General features: G+C 41.5%; 1 protein-coding gene across 2 annotated transcripts in view; it reads right to left on the reverse strand.

Moving 5' to 3' along the window:
• Window positions 1–10,198: 10,198 nt before the first annotated feature.
• The window catches only part of ppp1r37 (protein phosphatase 1, regulatory subunit 37), a 57,201-nt gene continuing 45,453 nt past the window's right edge, over window positions 10,199–21,946 (reverse strand). For both annotated transcript variants that reach the window (XM_082182160.1, XM_082182161.1), the window contains 6 exons: window positions 21,739–21,851; window positions 19,069–19,210; window positions 16,860–17,026; window positions 15,089–16,379; window positions 12,081–12,182; window positions 10,199–11,971 (listed from right to left, as the gene is read on the reverse strand). In XM_082182160.1, the coding sequence (XP_082038286.1) occupies window positions 12,094–12,182; window positions 15,089–16,379; window positions 16,860–17,026; window positions 19,069–19,210; window positions 21,739–21,851 (1,802 nt within the window). In that variant the 3' untranslated portion in view covers window positions 10,199–11,971; window positions 12,081–12,093. The remainder of the gene's footprint in view (window positions 11,972–12,080; window positions 12,183–15,088; window positions 16,380–16,859; window positions 17,027–19,068; window positions 19,211–21,738; window positions 21,852–21,946) is intronic.

The raw sequence follows: 21,946 nt of genomic DNA on the forward strand, positions 1-21,946 counted from the left end.
GTGCGGGAACAGTGCAGGTTACAGTGCGGGAACAGTGCAGGAACAGTGCAGGAACAGTGCAGGGAACAGTGCAGGAACAGTGCGGGAACAGTGCAGGAACAGTGCAGGTTACAGTGCGGGAACAGTGCAGGAACAGTGCAGGTTACAGTGCGGGAACAGTGCAGGAACAGTGCAGGAACAGTGCAGGTTACAGTGCGGGAACAGTGCGGGAACAGTGCAGGTTACAGTGCGGGAACAGTGCAGGAACAGTGCAGGTTACAGTGCGGGAACAGTGCAGGTTACAGTGCGGGAACAGTGCAGGTTACAGTGCGGGAACAGTGCGGGAACAGTGCAGGTTACAGTGCAGGTTACAGTGCAGGGAACAGTGTGGGAACAGTGTGGGAACAGTGCGGGAGCAGTGCGGGAACAGTGCGGGAACAGTGCGGGAACAGTGCAGGAACAGTGCAGGTTACAGTGTGGGAACAGTGCGGGAACAGTGCAGGAACAGTGCAGGTTACAGTGCAGGGAACAGTGCGGGAACAGTGCAGGTTACAGTGCAGGTTACAGTGCAGGGAACAGTGCAGGGAACAGTGCAGGGAACAGTGCGGGAACAGTGCGGGAACAGTGCAGGAACAGTGCAGGAACAGTGCAGGTTACAGTGCAGGGAACAGTGCGGGAACAGTGCAGGTTACAGTGCAGGTTACAGTGCAGGGAACAGTGCAGGGAACAGTGCAGGTTACAGTGCAGGGAACAGTGTGGGAACAGTGCGGGAGCAGTGTGGGAACAGTGCAGGTTACAGTGCGGGAACAGTGCGGGAACAGTGCAGGAACAGTGCAAGTTACAGTGCAGGAACAGTGCAGGTTACAGAAATGAATTATGGACTTGTTTAAACGTGTCAGTACATGCATCTGCTCTTCTAGGGTACCCTGACCACGAGGTCACAGGGGTCACTGACACCTATAGCTTGAGTGTCCACTTCGTAGTTAAAGTCTTTACTTCACTGCTAGATGTAAGAGTAGCTCTCCTTGAGTGAAAGAACATGTTATCTTGATGTTTTAGGAAGAGTCTCTTGTTTATTGTTAGAACCAGACCAAATCCAACCTTGAAGAAGCTGGCTGGCTGTGTGTGTGTGTGTGTGTGTGTGTGTGTGTGTGTGTGTGTGTGTGTGTGTGTGTGTGTGTGTGTGTGTGTGTGTGTCTGTGTGTCTGTGTGTGTGTGGTGTAGCGTATAACTGCTGTGTGTGGTGTAGGGTATAACTGCTGTGTGTGTGTGTGTGTGTGTGTGTGTGTGTGTGTGTGTGTGTGTGTGTGTGTGTGTGTGTGTGTGTGTGTGGTGTAGGGTATAACTGCTGTGTGTGTGTGTGTGTGTGTGTGTGTGTGTGTGTGTGGTGTAGGGTATAACTGTTGTGTGTGTGTGTGGTGTAGGGTATAACTGTTGTGTGTGTGTGGTGTAGGGTATAACTGTTGTGTGTGTGTGTGGTGTAGGGTATAACTGCTGTGTGTGTGTGTGGTGTAGGGTATAACTGTTGTGTGTGTGTGTGTGTGGTGTAGGGTATAACTGTTGTGTGTGTGTGTGGTGTAGGGTATAACTGTTGTGTGTGTGTGTGGTGTAGGGTATAACTGCTGTGTGTGTGTGTGTGTGTGTGTGTGTGTGTGTGTGTGTGTGTGTGTGTGTGTGTGTGTGGTGTAGGGTATAACTGCTGTGTGTGTGTGTGTGTGTGTGTGTGTGTGTGTGTGTGTGTGTGTGTGTGTGTGTGTGGTGTAGGGTATAACTGCTGTGTGTGTGTGTGGTGTAGGGTATAACTGCTGTGTGTGTGTGTGTGGTGTAGGGTATAACTGCTGTGTGTGTGTGTGTGTGGTGTAGGGTATAACTGCTGTGTGTGTGTGTGGTGTAGGGTATAACTGCTGTGTGTGTGTGTGGTGTCGGGTATAACTGCTGTGTGTGTGTGTGGTGTAGGGTATAACTGCTGTGTGTGTGTGGTGTAGGGTATAACTGCTGTGTGTGTGTGTGGTGTAGGGTATAACTGCTGTGTGTGTGTGTGTGTGGTGTAGGGTATAACTGCTGTGTGTGTGTGTGTGTGGTGTAGGGTATAACTGCTGTGTGTGTGTGTGGTGTAGGGTATAACTGCTGTGTGTGTGTGTGTGTGGTGTAGGGTATAACTGCTGTGTGTGTGTGTGTGTGTGTGGTGTAGGGTATAACTGCTGTGTGTGTGTGTGTGGTGTAGGGTATAACTGCTGTGTGTGTGTGTGGTGTAGGGTATAACTGCTGTGTGTGTGTGTGTGGTGTAGGGTATAACTGCTGTGTGTGTGTGTGTGTGTGTGGTGTAGGGTATAACTGCTGTGTGTGTGTGGTGTAGGGTATAACTGCTGTGTGTGTGTGTGTGGTGTAGGGTATAACTGCTGTGTGTGTGTGTGGTGTAGGGTATAACTGCTGTGTGTGTGTGTGTGTGGTGTAGGGTATAACTGCTGTGTGTGTGTGTGTGGTGTAGGGTATAACTGCTGTGTGTGTGGTGTAGGGTATAACTGCGTGTGTGTGTGTGTGTGTGTGTGTGTGTGTGTGTGTGTGTGTGTGTGTGGTGTAGGGTATAACTGTTGTGTGTGTGTGTGGTGTAGGGTATAACTGTTGTGTGTGTGTGGTGTAGGGTATAACTGTTGTGTGTGTGTGTGGTGTAGGGTATAACTGCTGTGTGTGTGTGTGTGTGGTGTAGGATATAACTGTTGTGTGTGTGTGTGTGTGGTGTAGGGTATAACTGTTGTGTGTGTGTGTGGTGTAGGGTATAACTGTTGTGTGTGTGTGTGTGGTGTAGGGTATAACTGCTGTGTGTGTGTGTGTGTGTGTGTGGTTAGAATTTTTTTACTGTGTGTGTGTGTGTGTGTGTGTGTGTGTGTGTGTGTGTGTGTGTGTGTGTGTGTGTGTGTGTGTGTGTGTGTTGTGTGTGTGTGTGTGTGTGTGTGTGTGTGTGTGTGTGTGTGTGTGTGTGTGTGTGTGTGTGTGTGTTGTGTGTGTGTGTGTGTGTGTGTGTGTGTGTGTGTGTGTGTGTGTGTGTGTGTGTGTGTGTGGTGTAGGGTATAACTGCTGTGTGTGTGTGTGGTGTAGGGTATAACTGCTGTGTGTGTGTGTGTGTGGTGTAGGGTATAACTGCTGTGTGTGTGTGTGGTGTAGGGTATAACTGCTGTGTGTGTGTGTGGTGTAGGGTATAACTGCTGTGTGTGTGTGGTGTAGGGTATAACTGCTGTGTGTGTGTGTGGTGTAGGGTATAACTGCTGTGTGTGTGTGTGTGTGGTGTAGGGTATAACTGCTGTGTGTGTGTGTGTGTGGTGTAGGGTATAACTGCTGTGTGTGTGTGTGGTGTAGGGTATAACTGCTGTGTGTGTGTGTGTGTGTGTGGTGTAGGGTATAACTGCTGTGTGTGTGTGTGTGTGTGTGTGTGTGTGGTGTAGGGTATAACTGCTGTGTGTGTGTGTGTGGTGTAGGGTATAACTGCTGTGTGTGTGTGTGGTGTAGGGTATAACTGCTGTGTGTGTGTGTGTGTGTGTGGTGTAGGGTATAACTGCTGTGTGTGTGTGGTGTAGGGTATAACTGCTGTGTGTGTGTGTGTGGTGTAGGGTATAACTGCTGTGTGTGTGTGTGGTGTAGGGTATAACTGCTGTGTGTGTGTGTGTGTGGTGTAGGGTATAACTGCTGTGTGTGTGTGTGTGGTGTAGGGTATAACTGCTGTGTGTGTGGTGTAGGGTATAACTGCTGTGTGTGTGTGTGTGTGTGTGTGTGTGTGTGGGGGGGGGGGGGGGGGGGGGGGGGTAGGGTATAACTGCTGTGTGTGTGTGTCACAATCTTTGTAACTACTACGCACTCATGTGTGAGTCTTGAAGCTGAACTTCTGCTGATGAATCTGCAAACTAGGGGTTTCACAACTACTGATTTTTGCTAGTCGACTAGTTTTGCATAACAGTCGACAACTAGTCGACTAGTCGTTAAATTATTTATTCATTAAATTGACGCATTAACGCATTGAGCATTGTTAAGGAAGACAGAGGAAGGAGTTCTGGTGAATTATTGGAAATGTAGGGTATAACTGCTGTGTGTGTGTGTGTGTGTGTGTGTGTGTGTGTGTGTGTGTGGTGTAGGGTATAACTGCTGTGTGTGTGTGTGTGTGTGTGTGTGTGTGTGTGTGTGTGTGTGTGTGTGTGTGTGTGGTGTAGGGTATAACTGCTGTGTGTGTGTGTGGTGTAGGGTATAACTGCTGTGTGTGTGTGTGTGGTGTAGGGTATAACTGCTGTGTGTGTGTGTGTGTGGTGTAGGGTATAACTGCTGTGTGTGTGTGTGGTGTAGGGTATAACTGCTGTGTGTGTGTGTGGTGTCGGGTATAACTGCTGTGTGTGTGTGTGGTGTAGGGTATAACTGCTGTGTGTGTGTGTGTGGTGTAGGGTATAACTGCTGTGTGTGTGTGTGTGTGTGTGGTGTAGGGTATAACTGCTGTGTGTGTGTGTGTGGTGTAGGGTATAACTGCTGTGTGTGTGTGTGTGTGTGTGTGGTGTAGGGTATAACTGCTGTGTGTGTGTGTGTGTGGTGTAGGGTATAACTGCTGTGTGTGTGGTGTAGGGTATAACTGCTGTGTGTGTGTGTGTGTGTGTGTGTGTGTGGGGGGGGGGGGGGGGGGGGGGTAGGGTATAACTGCTGTGTGTGTGTGTGTGTGTCACAATCTTTGTAACTACTACGCACTCATGTGTGAGTCTTGAAGCTGAACTTCTGCTGATGAATCTGCAAACTAGGGGTTTCACAACTACTGATTTTTGCTAGTCGACTAGTTTTGCATAACAGTCGACAACTAGTCGACTAGTCGTTAAATTATTTATTCATTAAATTGACGCATTAACGCATTGAGCATTGTTAAGGAAGACAGAGGAAGGAGTTCTGGTGAATTATTGGAAATGTATGTTTGAAATTCAGAAATAACATAATAAATAAATTCATCAGTTATTCTTGTGTTAATACAAAAACAGCAGCATTCATTTAAAACATTCTTGTAATTAAAACATTCTTGTTATGAACTGCCACACCACGCGCTTCAGCGAACGTTGCAGATAAACATTGCCACATGGCTAGCCTCAGACAATAACATTGTCAACATCACGACATATTTTTTGCATATAGTTTTAACTGTGCATTTTTCATTGCATCTTTAAGCAAATATAATTTAAGCATATAGGCCGATACAAGTTTGATGTAGGTTATACTGAACCACTATATTTTTGTATCACCTGCGACACACTGGCTGCGTGGCGTGAGCGTCTCAGCTTAACAGGTTGGAGTTTGCACACTGCCTGCGTGAGACACGCGATTCAGGCGCGGCTCGAACCGCTAGAGTGCAGAACAGCGGAGTTTGTATGGACCGAAGTGCATGCCTGAGCTTGTGTTTTCGGTTAAGCTGCGTTGCTTTGACATTGTGGAAAATAGAATAATAGAAACAAAATGTATTAGTCTTTTTACCCGTTATTATCAATCTAAATTAATCTCGTTTTTAATTTAAATTAATCTCGTTTTTAATTGAACTTAATTTCGTTTTTCTTTATTTAAATTTCGTTTTTTCTTTATTTAAATTTCGTTTTTCTTTTTTAAATTTCGTTTTTTCTTTATTTAAATTTCGTTTTTTCTTAATTTAAATTTCATTTGTTTTATTTAGCCTAAATTTCGTTTTTTCTTTATTTAAATTTTGTTTTTTCTTTATTTAAATTTCGTTTTTCTTTTTTTAAATCTACCCTTTAGCCTACTGTGTCAGTAATTTGTTAGTCAGAAAAATATTAGACAACCTTAAAAGTATCGCTTAAGTTAACAGACCTGTGTGTGTGCGTTTTATATCACCAGTGCAGTGTCCGTTCTCGTAGCCCTGCCCGTGTGAGGTGCGCCATTTCCCACTCGCGCTGTTCTGTAGTTTACTAAATGTTTATTAATTCTGAATGTGTCCCGTTTTGCATGTCCATCTATATTGCACCAAATGCGACACTGCACTCCATGACCTTGACCGTTTTGGACGCATAGGTACCTCAGCGGCTGACGCCATTTTGTTTTCCGACTAGTCGATTAGGGCCGACAGCGCCGACTAGTGGTTGTGACAGTCGACTAGTCGGCTAGTCGACTAGTTGATGAAACCCCTACTGCAAACTATCTTCAGTAAAAGTTGTCTTCAATTTATTATAATTCTGACTCTGGTCTTAAATTGACTGCAGTTCTAACTTTAATTAATCATATCTGGTCCCTGGGTCTTTATAGGGGACATCGGATGCCCATTTTCCACAAGTTAATATGATTCTTTAGGGTCTTCGTGTAAAGTTTGTAATATACTTTGATTAATTCCTCAATGGTCGTGTAAAACAACACCCTTTACCTCCTCAAACACAGCTCTGGTCACAGCGACCCGGTTCAGTGCATGTCTCTTTAAATGATAATGAGCAACTGTAATATTTAAAATATGTCATAAGTGGATTTTTAATTGAATCGACACACTAACTTCTATTATTGATTTATTTTTATTTTTTATTGTTTTGTTTATTTTGTTCCCGCCGTCGAGCCATATACTCACTGAAAGAACCATATTTGGCTCGAGATCATTGGTTCCCGCGCAGACTGTGGGATACCTAGCCTACATTTACACTAGTGCATTTTCATTTTAAAACGCATAACTTTTGCTACGGTTATGCCTGCCGTCCACACACTACTCCCATAGACAGTAAAAGAAATGGACACAGTGAACCCATTGGATTCAACGGAGAAAAGTGAAGTCAATTAGAAGCACTTCTTCCTGATGGTCGAGCGTACTGCGCAGACTCACACTGAGCTTGACGACGTAGATGTGACGTGAGCAACCCGTCTGTCTTCTAGTAGCTGTGCCAAGAGAAATCTGAATCATTCCCTTCCGAAACTTGCAGAGACGGAGAGTGTGAGTAGGAGGTGTCCATGAGCTGGAGCAGGAGCAACTTTTGCTAAGTATTCTGATTAATTATTTTGTCATTTTGCCTCCACGTGCCCCCGATTGCCCGTGAGCTTCTCCTCCTGTCCATACGGTAATCTCTCTAGGCCAATTTATACTTCTGCGTCGGGTGCGCGTAGAAGGTACGGCGTAGCATACGCATTGACGTGTACCATACGTTGTACCCTTCGCCGTACCCTGACGCGCACCTCCTCAAAAATGTAACTACGTGTCGCGGCGACGCGGACCGCAAGATCTGTGATTGGTCGGCTGGATAGCATCGCGTTTCCTCCTACGCATTTCCGGAATGATCTTCTGCACTCTGCACCGCCCGCCCGCCATTTTTAAATTCCGAAGATCAGTGAAGAGCCATGGAAATAGACCAAGTGACCGAGAGATTGCTTGAAGAAGTGCGGAAATACAGCCATCTGTATGACTCCTTCAGTCGCCATTGCTCGTAGAAACCTAAACTCAAAACAGCCGCGAGGAATGTAAACACAGTGGAACATTAAAACCCACCCGCGCTAACTAGCGTTTCGGCGGTGTAACTGCAGAGCAACACAGACATTCGCAGAAGTATAAATGCTCACGACTTTAGTTTTGTACACATTGTCATGTAAATTATAATCAAATGCATTTAGTTTTATCGACCACAACATTATCATTGTTATTTGTTTGAAAAGTGCACTTTTGATTTATTTTGAAATAGGGCAGGGGCTCCAGCACCCAAAGCCTCTGCACGTGCCATAAAGTGATGCCATGGCAACCTGTTCAGCGAAAGTGTAGCCCCGCCCCTTTTCAGCGCTGCGCTCGTTGTCTTTTGACTTCCGGTCTGTAGTTTCACAGCGATTCTGCGTGTTTATTAATGAACGGCTCATTTTAAAATCTTCCCGGTCGACTGACATTTGTTTAGTCATCTGCTTTAAACATTACAATCCTCATGATAACTTTCGTTAACTTTACATTAAGTAAATCCACTTCAAAAGCGAATTACTCCTGGACAGCAGCGCCATAGAGATACAGAGCCATAGATATCATATAATAAAGGCTCTCGTCCGCGCTGCTGGCCAATGGAGGTCGACGTCTGCACACGGCGGCCATCTTACCACAGGGTGCTCGCTAACTCGTAACATGGTGCATGTACTTTTAAATAACCATAACTTGCTCAATTTTCTACCGATTTTCAAACGGGTTGGTTTGTTATAAACGTCAGAGATGTAGCTATGCCACTGCATACATTTGAATTATAACAATGGACTTCCATATGAAAGAATTATAGCCACTTTAATAACGTTTGTAAGAAACCAAACCGTTTGTAAATCCGTCAAGATTTCAGTGAGATAAGAGGATTTGTGTGCGTGCTGATCACTCACCTTGATTCACAGCTTCCCTGTGGTAAGATGGCCGCCGGTGATGCCGGAAGTGACTCCGCCGTAAGACATCTAGGCTTTTTTTTATCTGATCTCTATGTACAGAGCGACCGCAAAAACGGAAGTTTAAAGACAATATTCTAAAGATGGCGGCGCCCTCGTTTCTCTGGTGCATAAGGTCTCATAGCAGGGGTCTCCAACCTTTTTTCATTTGAGAGCTACTTTTTAAAAATGAAAGTGGCCGAGAGCTACTCATGTAATACAATACTTAAATCTCTTAAATAATGTCTCATAACTCTCATATTAACAACTATCCAAACAGTTTTAGACCTAAAAGAGTCTTTGTAGACCAAGACAGATATGCGTCACCCTTAAATGCCAGAGAAAAGAACAGAATCAGAGATAAAAAAAAAAAATATATAGAAAATTTGACTTTGCATAGTATACTGTAAAAACTTATAGTTGATCATAACTAGAGATGGAATGATATGAAAATTTTATTTCATGATTATAGTGACCAAAATGAGCACGGTTATCACAGAATCCTGTTTAAAAAGTACTAATACTACACAATGACATCAATTCACCAAGTTTTATGTCGAAAACCAGCAAATAACAAATAAAATAAACGGAGCAATTCCAAGAGGGTCCTCACACATCGCTGCTCGGGCCCTAATTAGCATCAATATGCACTTTTTGTTTACATAAACATTAAAATAATAACATTAAAAATGATGGCCAGATTTTAAAGGAGTGTCTTGCAACATGTAATCTACTAACACGTTCAAATAAAGTTTTGACAAAAAAGGTTTTATAAAAAGATAAACCTCACATATTTCAGGCTTTAAATAATTTTTTATTAAAAGATTTTTTATAAAAAGAAATTACTGACATTTACAATGCACATTCGCTTATCTTTTATTATTAATAGTAAAATTCAGTCTGATTTTCCCGTGGCGTCTGTCGTTGCTATGCAACCATGCACCGCGCTCTCCACCCATGCACCGCGCTCTCCACAGCAACAAAGAAGTTTTAATAGCTAATCGATTTCCACCACCGAAAAACACTGATTGGTTGGTTCTTGTCACAAGACCTGCGGTGCGCTTGTGGCATTATGAAAAGTTGAGATCTTTTCATCTCGGCTCGCTGGCGCCTGGAAAAAATGAGTGCGTCGCTTCAATTATGAGCGCGCTTGCCACGCGCTTGGCGAGCTACCTCCAATCAGGCCACGAGCTCCTGGTAGCTCGCGAGCGACGTGTTGAGAGACCCCTGGTCTATAGGAATGGTATGGCTGAGGGGGAAATATGCTAATACAGGATAGTACGTCAGCACTCGTGGGCGGAGCATGAGCATTATGACATCATAGTGCTCAGAAAATACAAACGGCTTGATTATTGAGTGTGTTTAGGCTTTTTGAGGATAAAAAAAAGGGGAAAAAAAGGAGTGATTGGATTTTTTTACTTGTGTGATGGTTGTGTCCGCACACATTTATATGCAAACACCATATAAAAGTGAATTTTGCATCCGATGACCCCTTTAACTGTAAATTTCCTAACAGGCCACTACAGGTAAATACCTATAAGAGCAGTAACCAGTAAAACTACTTCCACTACAAACCAGTGTGTTTATGATTATAAAATAACATGATAGCAAACCAGTTAGCAATATCAAGCCGCATGTTTTCTACAGCTGACATAACAAAAAGCGGATGATACCGGAATTCTTGCACAATCATGATTCCACCAAAAAGTGGTGTAAATATAAGGCGGATGAGGTCACTTTTAAAATAATAACTCCCCCTGAAAGCAAATGTCAAGTATAACAAAAAAACAAAACAAAAATGCAATTAGTGACGTTACTTTATGAAAACATTCGCCACACATGCTACTTTTGTCATTACATGCATTTATTTGAGAGGGAAAAGCCATACACATCTCTTTGTGTTTACCAGTACAGTTTGATTAATTTAACAGGTAATTTTAAAAATTACTAAAAATAAAGCATTACAAACATTGGGTTGGGGGCACAGAAGTGTAGATCTCAAGGTCAAAGACAATCTGGATGTAGAGGCAAAGCTTCTCTGAAGCCTGGCAGATTGAGCTCTGCTTTCACAGTCAGAGTCCACATCAACCAGACGAGAAAGAGAAAGAGAGAAACCGAGAAGCACCAACCACAGAGCCTGGAATGGTGGCGAGTACTACATTTATCGGGTCAGGCCTCGCTTTCGATGTCACAAGCTTCTCGTTTGTCCTACGTTGGTGACATCTTCTGAGGTAAAGTTTAGTCTCTAGTGTCTCCAGCGGCAGTAGCGTCACACAAGTTTAGTGTTTTCTTCATGAAGTCTTGTGGTCCGGCACTCCTACTGCCTCTTTGTAAATGGCGGCTTTCATACCCAAAACACACTCTTGATTTACATAATATACTCTCGCAGAGCTCCACCCCCATTTATATAAATCAACAGAGCCCCGCCCCCTTCCCAAACCCCAACCAATCAAAATAGGAAAAACTTTAAACTTAATATTTGCTCTTTATAGAATCTGAAAATATACACCAAAAGGGGGGAAATCCCACAATAACAGATTAAAAAAGAAAAAGAAAAGAAGAACAAAGAGGAACAGGGAGAGAGAGAAAAAAAAAAAGAGAAAAAAATAAATCACACAACAGACTCGGGTTGTTTAAAATAAATACAAACTGATTCAGCCAAGCAGAATAAAGAGCTGAGAAAAAGTTTAAAGGCAAGTCCTGTCTTCGGATGAGTACGTATGGTGACACACAGGGTTACCAATGGAAGACAGAATGAGTTTATGTGTATTTGTGTGTGTGTGTGTGTGTGTGTGTGTGTGTGTGTGAGAGAGAGAGAGAGAAAGGGAAGAGAGAGTGAAAATTGTACAATTAATTCGCCTGTTTCTTCCTTGAATCGTCTGGATCACTCAGATGATTCGCTAAAGATCAATAATTACCCAGCCGAGGCAGAAGCCGCTCGTTCCTCAGGTTTCAGACGCTCTCGAGGCTTCAGAGGTGCTGGTTGGTGGTGAGATCAGAAGTGGATGTTGTGTGACTGATTCCTGAGCAGCAGCAGGAACGAACGGAAAGCAGATGTGTGTGTCGCTTTGGTACGAGTCTTTTTTTGTTTGTGTGTGTGTGTTAAGGAGACAATAATAATGACAAACGCACACATACACTCGAGTGCAACGAAGCACTCGCTTAAACAACTTCCACCAGCCGGACAAGATCTGAAAGCCAAAACCAATGAAAAGTCTTTTGCTCAAAAGTGTTCCAGCTGGTCAGTCTTTCTAATGCATTACAACCTCCAGTCCACGAGGAGGCGACGGTGAGCAGCGGCGCGCCACGATCAACAGCATGAAGTGGTTGAACAGAAGGAGGTCGCCGGTTAGCGGAAAGCGTTTCTCTGCATGTGTGTCTTTGGTAACTGAACACCATCGCTGGACGAACATACTGAACAACTTTACGGCAACTCACCAATCACAGATGAGGTTTTCGTAATTTGAATATAATGCCAATTTTCACAAAAGGTCGGTCATTCGAGGGAAGACGAGTTCCCTGTGTTGTTTTGAAAATTTATGGAAAAGACACGAGAAAGACGGAAAGAGTCCAGAGGAATATGAGCCTCTTCTGATTCTCACTACACGTGTGGACCCTGGGAAGAGACAAATGCAGGTTAGCTTAACCAGACCTCCTCTTAAAGCACATTCAGAAGTTATTATTCCATGAATTCCTTCATAAACATGGGAATTTCCTTGCATTACCTAGGTTACAGCATTATGGTGCATCTCTGCTGGTGTCCAGACTGGCATCAAGGAGAAGCTCCTCTAAATCCTGCCCGCAGCTCAGCTCTGCAGTCACGCTCACTAACACACACACACACACACACACACACACACACACACACACACATATTATAAAACAGTTAGTTTTCTGTGTTCACAATAGAGATGCGCGGATGGGCTATTATTTCATCCGCAACCGCATCACAAAACTCATCATCCGTCCGCCATCCATCCGCACCAACGTTTTTGACCAATTTTCAAAACCGCACTCGCCCGCCATCCGCTGATTGGTGTATACATATATTTTTCATTGGATTGGTTCAACCGCCCGCCCCCCGCCCGAATTTAATTAAAATATAATTTTTCATCACGTCATCCGCCCGAGTCCGCGGCTGTAACCGCAAACCGCGCATCTCTAGTTCACAAGTTTCAGTCTTTTCAATATAAAAGTCTCTCATAAAGCCAGTCTTTGCCGCCATCTACTGGTGAAATAATGTAACTTCTGTTGCTGTTCACGGTCAGGGACTATTTTTTCTAGCGGAAGGAAGACTTTTAGTGATTTTACTTCATGAAAGTTGCATTGATACATATTTTTTTGGCTTTAATATTTGTATTGTGTGGTAACTCTTTTATAAAAGCAATAAGGTACTCGAGGCTAGAGCTGTATGGTGAATAAGTCACGACTGAAGGGGTTTCTCCGCTTCGGGTCGGGTCGGGTCTAACAACGCCCTTCAGCCGTGACTTATCCACGATACAGCGCTAGCCTCGAGTACTTTATTGCTTGCGTATCATTCCCGGCATGTTCAAAATCACTATGGAGAGGATATATTGTCTTTGTGCTAACACTACACTCCTGTCTAAGTCCTGTTCACAGCTCAGTCCAATATGACTAAATGGTGCAGAAGCATCACTATTTCACCACAGTTGTGAGCTTATGAGTTGCATGCAAAAAGATGAAAAACAAATGCGGCAAAGGACCCGGTAACCCCGGTAACAAAGAAGCCGCGCTACTTCCTGTTTCTGAAGATTTTTGAATTCACAAATACTTAATGGGCTATTTATATTCAAACCTGTTTATACTTTTAAAACGTTTTTACATTTTAATCTGAACTAAAACACACCCCAGATATCGTCTGAAAATGTTTTGTTTTGAATTTTTTGTGTATTGTTTTATTGATTTAAAATGTTCAGAGTTTGTTATAAGAACAAAAAGTTAAAGTTAAACCTACAAGCAGAACAACATTTAGGTTTTGTAACTTAATTCAACACAGTGATAAAAGCTTCAGCAATTGTCGTGATATGAAATTTGTATACATCACATGCCTAATTTGGACCAATGCAATGCGTAAAAATTGTAAGATGACAAGTTTATTTATAAAGGACCATTAAAAACAATGGGCTGAATGAAAATGCAAATGCACTCGCTTAAAATAGGCGGTGCTTAAAGAACAACAGAAACACAGTGAGATTAGGAGACCTCTCCGTAAAAACCAACAGGCCTGAACAGGCGCTTTAACAGCAGATTATTCATATCCATTTATTTATTGCACCATACAGTCGCCTTGGTCTGAACAGGCCTTGATAGCAAGAAAACACTGTTTTTAATAAGTTGCATGCAGTAAATATACAGCATGACCAGTGTAGTCCGATTCACAAGATTAAAATTACTGTTAGAAGTATTTTACGTCCCATCTTCCACTGAACAACAATACTGGAAAAACATGACTCACTAAATTATCTGCATGTTATTACTTTTAGTGATGCCAGTCTCAAAATCAAAAGCAAGTGTAAATTTACATATTTGCATTTCGCAACAGATTTTCTTTAATATATACTATATAATAAAAAATAATTATGCAGACAAAAATTCATGTTTTTTGTGCATATAATTGTCTGGTAATATTGTATAATAGGGGTGAGAATCCCCACGATATGATATTGTGATTTTAAACATTTAAGTCATAATTATAAGAAGTCATAATCTGGCAGGGAGTAAATATTAATTAATAAATATATAAAAAATATATATTATATTGAGTTTAATCAGACTGAAAAGATCGATACTTGGTGTTCGTGTATCGAAACAATATCCCCACGCAAAACATCACAATACTCTAATGTAGCGATTTTTTCCCCTCCATCCCTATTTTATAATGTCATCTAATCAACACTGAACAACTGAATAATGACTGTTTACTAGTGTATTTCTAGAGAACTGAATTCTGTTTGCATCACTGAATACTTATGTTCCTGTTTATCTCTGTAAAGCTGCTTTGAAACAATCTATGATTGTATAAAGCGCTATATAAATAAAGGTGACGTATTCACAGTGAGATTGATGTGAACAGGTCTTAGGAACCACGGAAATGTAATTTAATCAAAATAAATATACTACAATATTGTGTTTTATAGAGACAATCCAAGTCTCCATTGACTTTGCATTGCGTGAAGCTGCACCTGCTTGTCATTTCTGACTTATAACAAAAATCAAAACAATGTCTAATAGCTGCTATGTGACGAGGTGTAAAGCAAACAAGCTAAAAAACCCAGAAATACGTTTTTATAAGCTGTCAACCCCAAAAAACGAGCGTTTAAGGAGACAAAAGTGGGTACAGGCTGGTACATTTTGGGATCCTGACACTCAGTTTGCACTAAAAATACACTATGTGTGCAGTAAACATTTTGTCACTGTTAAGTAAAATATCCAAATGTCAGTTTAATATACTATATTTCTGTAAGCTAAGCTATCGTGTCGCCGCTTGTGTTCCCCTCCAGTGGGCGTCAGTTAGTTCAACAGCTAATAAATACTTATTTCTGCTTTTTGTTAGCTTGTTTGCTGTACACCTCGTCACATAGCAGCTTTTAGACATTGTTTTGATTTTTGTTATAAGTCAGAAATGACAAGGAGGTGCAGCTTCACACAACACAAAGTCAATGGAGACGGTTGATGACGTGGAATAACACGAGGTAATCCACTGGTAACTCACCATGCTCCATAATGCAGCTGGCTGGTTTGAGTCCCTCTGCCTCGAGCAGGTGAAAGGCAAACTCCGGCTTCAGCCCATTGGGCAACACTATTCCCGTGCTCATAACCTGACAACCTTCTTCTTCTTCATCTTCTTCAGGAGATCCCTCTTGTGCACTACTGCCCTCCGTTTCCAGGAGTTCATGACCTCCTGTGACCTCCAGCTCTCGCAGTTCTCCAGGGTTTCGCGTCCCGTCTGGAGACGGTCCTGACTCTGATGGCTCTCTTTGGGTGGGACTTGATTCCTGCATCTGTTCAGTGTGAGAGGAGAACATCTGGTCCTCCTCACTGGTCTCTTGTGATGTTTTTGTCTTAGCATTTACTGGTACCTCCTGCTCTATGTGAGTCTGATCGAGTCTAACTTGTCTTTCAAATGGCGTAGCAAGTTCCTGTGAAGCTTCCTGAACTTCATCAGAATGAGTTGCGTTCTCTTGCTCATCTGCAAGCGAGGACGTTGACGTGTTTATTACTTCGGCGGGCGCTGGTGTCGTTTCTGCGTGCGATGCTAACGTACTGAGCTCAGACTCTGCTAGTTGTGTTGATTTCTGCTCAGGCGCTTGTGAAGGTGCATCTAAAGGTGCTTTTATATGGATTTGTGTGGGTGTTTCAGATGTTTGGCTCTCTACCACCCTCTCGTGGACACATTTTGGCAATGCAGTCGCTTGTTGCTGCTCAGGAGGGCTTTCGACACGCGTTACCATAAAGATTTTGTGTCCTCTGCCAGGACTAGACACAGAGAAAAGGCGGCCAGGAGATGATGGGGCTCCAGAGGAAACATTGGCCTCGGTCACTTTGATTCCAGAAATGAGGGCTGGAGATCCTGGTAGAGGCGGCGCCAAGGGCACGACCTTACAGGTGTTTATTGCAGGAATCGGTATTGGAGATGTGCTCTGTGTAGATGCACTCGACGCCGTTACTATCTCCTCCTCATCCTCAGTGTCCGAGTCGGAGTCGTCTTGCACTGTTGTCTCTTGATCTTTGACTTCTTGGCTCTCGGATACGTCCTCTTCATTGCCATCCTCGGTTGAGTCTTTCTGAACAGCAGCGTTTTCTTCCTCGCTCTTCTCAGCAGATGCATCTTCCTCTTCCTCATCCTCCTGAGCTTGTTCCTCTGTGGCGATTTCTGGCATTGAGGCGGACTGTCTCATCTTCTGTTCTGTTTCTTCCTTCTCTTTGGCCAAGATGAAGTTCCTCTTGCAGCCGTTCTGAATGTCGGCCAGCAGGCCGCGCTGTGTCTCAATGAAACTCTTCACCTGTACCAACAGAGAGAGAAAAGCTGTAGTGCAGTTATGCAATAACAAGAGATCAATGCCATAGTTACATCTGCTGAACACTGTGGTAAATAATGAACTGTAGTTAGTGGAAAAATAACATAAGTGGCTCCAATATAATATATATATAAACAGCCATATTTACCCTGATCTTAAAAACGAATCCAACATGAAGACTTTAATATTTCTGATTTTCATTTAAACTCATGGAAATTAATAAAACTAACCATATCTAATGTCGTATGTGTCTTAACGCTCTCATGCACATTACATGTTGTGAGATAAAGAAGGATCATGAAACTAGTGTAATTAAACTGGAAACGTAATACCCCAAAAAAACAACACCACATTGAAACTACTATTGCGACATATTAGCATATTAGTGTTGTAAAGTTGTAAATATACTCAGTCCTACTTTATATCAAGCTAAATCTTTTCCCCTCCCCTTGAACAAACACTCACCGTCTCTTTCTTGGGCTCTCGGTCCAGGTCGAGTCGGAGCAGAGATGTGTTGACCTTGAAGGCGAGGGAGAGAGCCATGAGGCCGCCGGTCTTGATTTCGTTCTCCCGCATGTCTAACCGGAGGAGCCTCGGACTCTCTGCGATGAACTCCGCTATAGCGACAGCTCCTATCACAAGAACAAGCACACCATCATCTTCGTTCTCACTCATACTCAACACAAGCTGGCCTCTATAGGGCTGCACGATACTGGAAAAAAAACGTACATTGCGATATTTTGTTTTTCGATTGATTGATTGATTATTTTATTATCCCCATGGGGAAATTTTGTTGCTTGCGTGTGTTTAAACATGCGTACATACAAAGAACCAACAATATACAGTACTGTGCAAAAATCATTATTGGGTGTTTTCGTGCTTTTATATTTATGTATGTACAGTACTGTGCAAAAGTCTTAGGCATGTTAATACAGGCATGTTTCTTCATGTAATCACAGACGGACTCGATGATGGTGAGATCAGATCATACCGGCTGTTGTCAGACTCTTTGTGCATACACAAATCTCACTGGATTATTACAATTAATGACAAAAAGACTTTTGCACAGTACTGTACATACATAAATATAAAAACATGAAAACATCCAATAATGATAATAAAAAAATATATAAAAAAATAATCATCACTGAGACCCGCTCAGTAAACACCAACACTACCTTTCATTTAACAATTTTACTGTCTGCGGCAGGAAGGATTTTTTCCCCCTATTTAAAAAAAATGTCTGGCATCTAAATCTCCGACCCGAGGGTAATCTCTCAAATTGATCAAACAGAGGATGCCTATTGTCTGATATGATTTTTGTAGCTTTACTAAAGCAGCTGGTTTGGTAAATTTGTTCAAGAGGTTTAAACTCCAAGTAGTTTACTTGCAAAACTTTCCTAAGCGAACGCTTTTGTTCCACTGTGACATTTCCAAACCAACAGGTGATACAAAATAAAATAAAATAATTATAAAACACAGGGATTGAGACGCTTACATTAAATGACAGCATCTTCCTAAGGAAGTATAGTCTTTGCAGTCCTTTTTTGTACACAGCTTCAGTCCAAAGACAACCCTGAGGTATTTATACTCATTAACACACTGAGTCGGCTCCCCTTTAACAGAGGTCACACTCACTGAAGACTCCTTCCTAAACTCAATACACATCTCCTTTGTTTTTGAAATATTTAACTTAAAGGTTTGACATTTCACACCAAGAAATAAATTGATTTAAAGCAGGTCCATGACTGTCCTCGTCCCCCTGAAGGAGACTGACTAATGCAGTATCATCTGCAAATTTGATTAGATATCTCCCTGAATGGGCACTTATAGAGTTGTTTGTATACAATATAAACAATAGGAGTGAGAGGACACAGCCTTGTGGGAATCCAGCATGACTAATGTATTTATCCGACAGTGATCCACCCACACTCACTCGCTGTACTCCGTTACTCAGAGTCCAGCAACCACATAATCAGTCCTCCATCTAGGTTAACAAATGTTATATTGCGATACAAAAACAAATTCACCAGATGATTTGAATAGCTCTATTTGAAAATAATTAATCATTCTAGAATAATTGGGGTGATTTTGTAGAGGATTGAATCTGCATAGAAAATTATATAAAAAATAAATGACAAGCATAGATAAATACAATACAGTCTTGACTATATAAATGAAGACCTAAAATGACACGCATCAGTTTTCTTTCTCTGTTTACGACACATAACCGACTGTGTTTACAAGGATTCTCACCGAGACGGGGATTTAGACTTCATTTTGCGTGCACGTGTCCGTTTAAGCTCTAAAGAGAGAGAGAGAGAACTGAATCCGGCGTTCACGTGCTGTGCGCTCGGCTCTGTGTGCGCACACAGAAAACTCGACTTAAAAACACATGCAAATGATAAACTTTCACTCTATGATGGTTAAACTTTCCAAATAATCCACGAATCACATGCATTCTGAACCGGGGAACATCTGGTTTATACGGATCAACTACGATCCCTATACTTGACATCGCATACATGTGACTATTACCCGATGCGCACATCGCGATATCGATGCTAAAACGATATATCGTGCAGCCCTACTCCAGAATTCAAAGTCATCCATCTTAGATGAAGCAAATTCATTGTGGTCTTATGTAAGTTCACGTTTGCACTCCAGATCTTACCTTCACAGGAGAGTTTGGTGGAGGCCAGACCCAGCCTGAGGATGGAGCGGTTCGCTACGAGTCCGTCTTTCAGTTTGTGCACTCCTTCGTTCCCTACTGCGTTATGGCCCAGGTTCAGTGTTTCCAAGCTTTGAGTGTACGGCTACAGCAGCAGAGAGCGAGAGAGATGGATCAGGAAAAGTAAAAAAGTGGAAATAGAAAAAGAAAAAGAAAAACAATTGAAGGAATATTCAGTGTGAACTAGGTATGTACCGGTGAGGACATCTTTACACCGATAAATAAGCTTACGACAACACCGGGGTGGGAGAGGGATAATGTGTATAATTTGTGAGAATCAGGGAGCAATCAGAGAATCATCTGCAAACAAAATGTGGGGTATTGAAATCGATTTTAAATGCACACTCGCTTTTTAAATCCTCCATCGTCTTGTCAGTCATCTCTCCTTACTCTTGTCATGTGATAAGTGAAATCTGACTCCAGTCGCTCGTGCTATTTGGAGCAGAGCAGACGCTTTCAGTTCATAATTGTAGTGTCCGTTGTTCAACTGAACTAATGGTAAATGGTTATGTGGTGGATATAAACTCCGAAATCAGAGGAAAAGTTCAGAATTGCGAGATGTAAACAGAATTCATAGAAAAAGTTACAAATTGCAAGATGTAAACTCAAAAAAAAAAAAAAAAAAAAAAAAAAAAAATGCGAGATGTAAACTGAGAATTATGAGAAAAAAGTTAAAATCGCGAGATTTAAACTCAGAATTAAAAAAAAAAAAAAAAAAAAAAAAAAAAAAGTAATATATAAACTCAGAATTCCAAAAAAGTAAACAATTTTGAGATATAAACTCAGAATTCCAAAAATGTTAAAAATTGTGAGATATAAACTCACATCTGCTAGAAAAAATTCTGAATTGTGAGAAAAAGTTTTATTCCATGGCGGAAACACACTTCCACAGGAATCTAACAGGAACTACTGTATTCTTGCAGTAAAGCGTGTGGACGTACGCTCAGACACTGTTTATAAACCACACAGCCTGTTCAGAAGGCATGCACATACTGCAGTGCATTACACACAAGGCTGTGAGAATGTGTGTGTGCCTTTAGTCCTTAATTAACAAAAAGATGCCAGGACACACGTAAACACGAGCGCTGCACGGTCAGCATCTGCCAAACAGCCTCAGCTTCCACTCAATCTCCATAATGACCATCTGACTGAATGAGGACAGACCTCATCTCACCGTCATCTGATCGCGGTGGACATGCTGTGTTGTCAGTCGTTTCACAAGAAGGCATAAGGGGCTTTTGTTGTGTCGTATATGCAATACCAGCCGATTTTTTAAATGTTTTTGAAAGAGGTCTTATATGCTCACCGAGGCTGAATTTATTTGATCTAAAGAGTAAAAACAGTAATATAAAAAATATATTTAAAAACACTGTTTTCTATTTGATTATATTTTGTGTGTTTTTCAAATAAATTTATACTTTTATTCAGCAAGGACACTTTAAATGGATCAAATGTGACTGTAAATGTTATAAAAGATTACAATTCTTATTTCAAACAATTCCGGTTCTTTTAACTTTCTCAAAGAATCTTGAAAAATAAAATAAAATCGAAGTACATATTTGACAGTTTAAAGACCGACTAAAGTGTGAATTTTCCACATTGAAAAGAATTCAAAGAATGTAAGTCGTCAAAATGATGTTTAATAAGGAACAAAAGAAAACTGAGAACGGTCCTGTTGGTTGATCTTTGTAGTTTGTTCACCCAAAACATCTGTGATTACACTGTAAGTATATCTAACTAGCAAAAAAAGTTTTTTACGACCGCAAAAATATTAGACCTGAAACCATTAGTCGATATTATCATAAAAAATGGTCAGGGTTTTTGTTGTTGAATAGTCAGTCAAAAAATAAATCACCCTGATTAATCTAATAACGCATAGATTAGTCGATTATTACAAATCTAATAACGTTTAGATTAGTCGATTATTAAATAAATAAAATAGTTGAATTACTAACTAGAGATTTTCATAGTCAATTAATTGATTTATCGTTAATGCAATATTACTAGTATTTTCCTATTACTAAATAATCTGCTTTTTTCCAAGCACTTATATTTAGTAGTATTAGTATTATTATTATTATATGTACTACACAATTATATTTCAGTAATACTTAATTTTAGTGTCTTTGTTACATGTACTTAGTTTAGTAAAACTTACTTTATTTTAAGGTGTCATTGTTACAGTGTAATTATGTATTTAAGTACTAAGTAATATTGAGCAACTACATGCACTTACTATAGGGTTAGGGTTTGGTTGAGGGCTATTTGCAAGTAATTATGCATAATGTACTGTTATTACTATGGTAAGTACAACATTTTAAATCATGCATAATTACAAATTAACTAACCCTAAACCAAACCCTTTAGTAAGTACATGGTTGTTAATTAAGATTGCGCAGTAGTTCATTGCATAATTACACAAAAAAGGACACCTCAAAACAAAAGTGTAACCTCTTTTTCTTTCAGGTTCACAATGTTTTCTCAGAAGACAATAAATGACGAGTGAATTTTGTGACGAAATCCCGTTTTGCTTTGTCGTGTTGCTCTTGGTGTGAATAAGCCCTGTGAAACTGTTCATGGAAACTTCTGAGACATAATAGTGTGGATGTTTACCAGAGCGGCGGTCAGGTAGCCCATGCCATTGTGTGTGAGCTGGTTGTTCCAGAGCACCAGAGTGACCAAACCCTTCCTCTGCTCCTTGAGACCCTCACATATATACGCCAACCCTGAGGAAATACACAGAGAGAACACAAAGAGCTAAAGCGTGCTACTATTGGCTGAATGACAAGTACAAAGATTCCTGAAGGAGGAGAGCGAGAGG

The sequence above is a fragment of the Leuciscus leuciscus genome (assembly GCF_965113295.1).
Source record: "Leuciscus leuciscus genome assembly, chromosome: 10".
Lineage (NCBI taxonomy): Eukaryota > Metazoa > Chordata > Actinopteri > Cypriniformes > Leuciscidae > Leuciscus > Leuciscus leuciscus.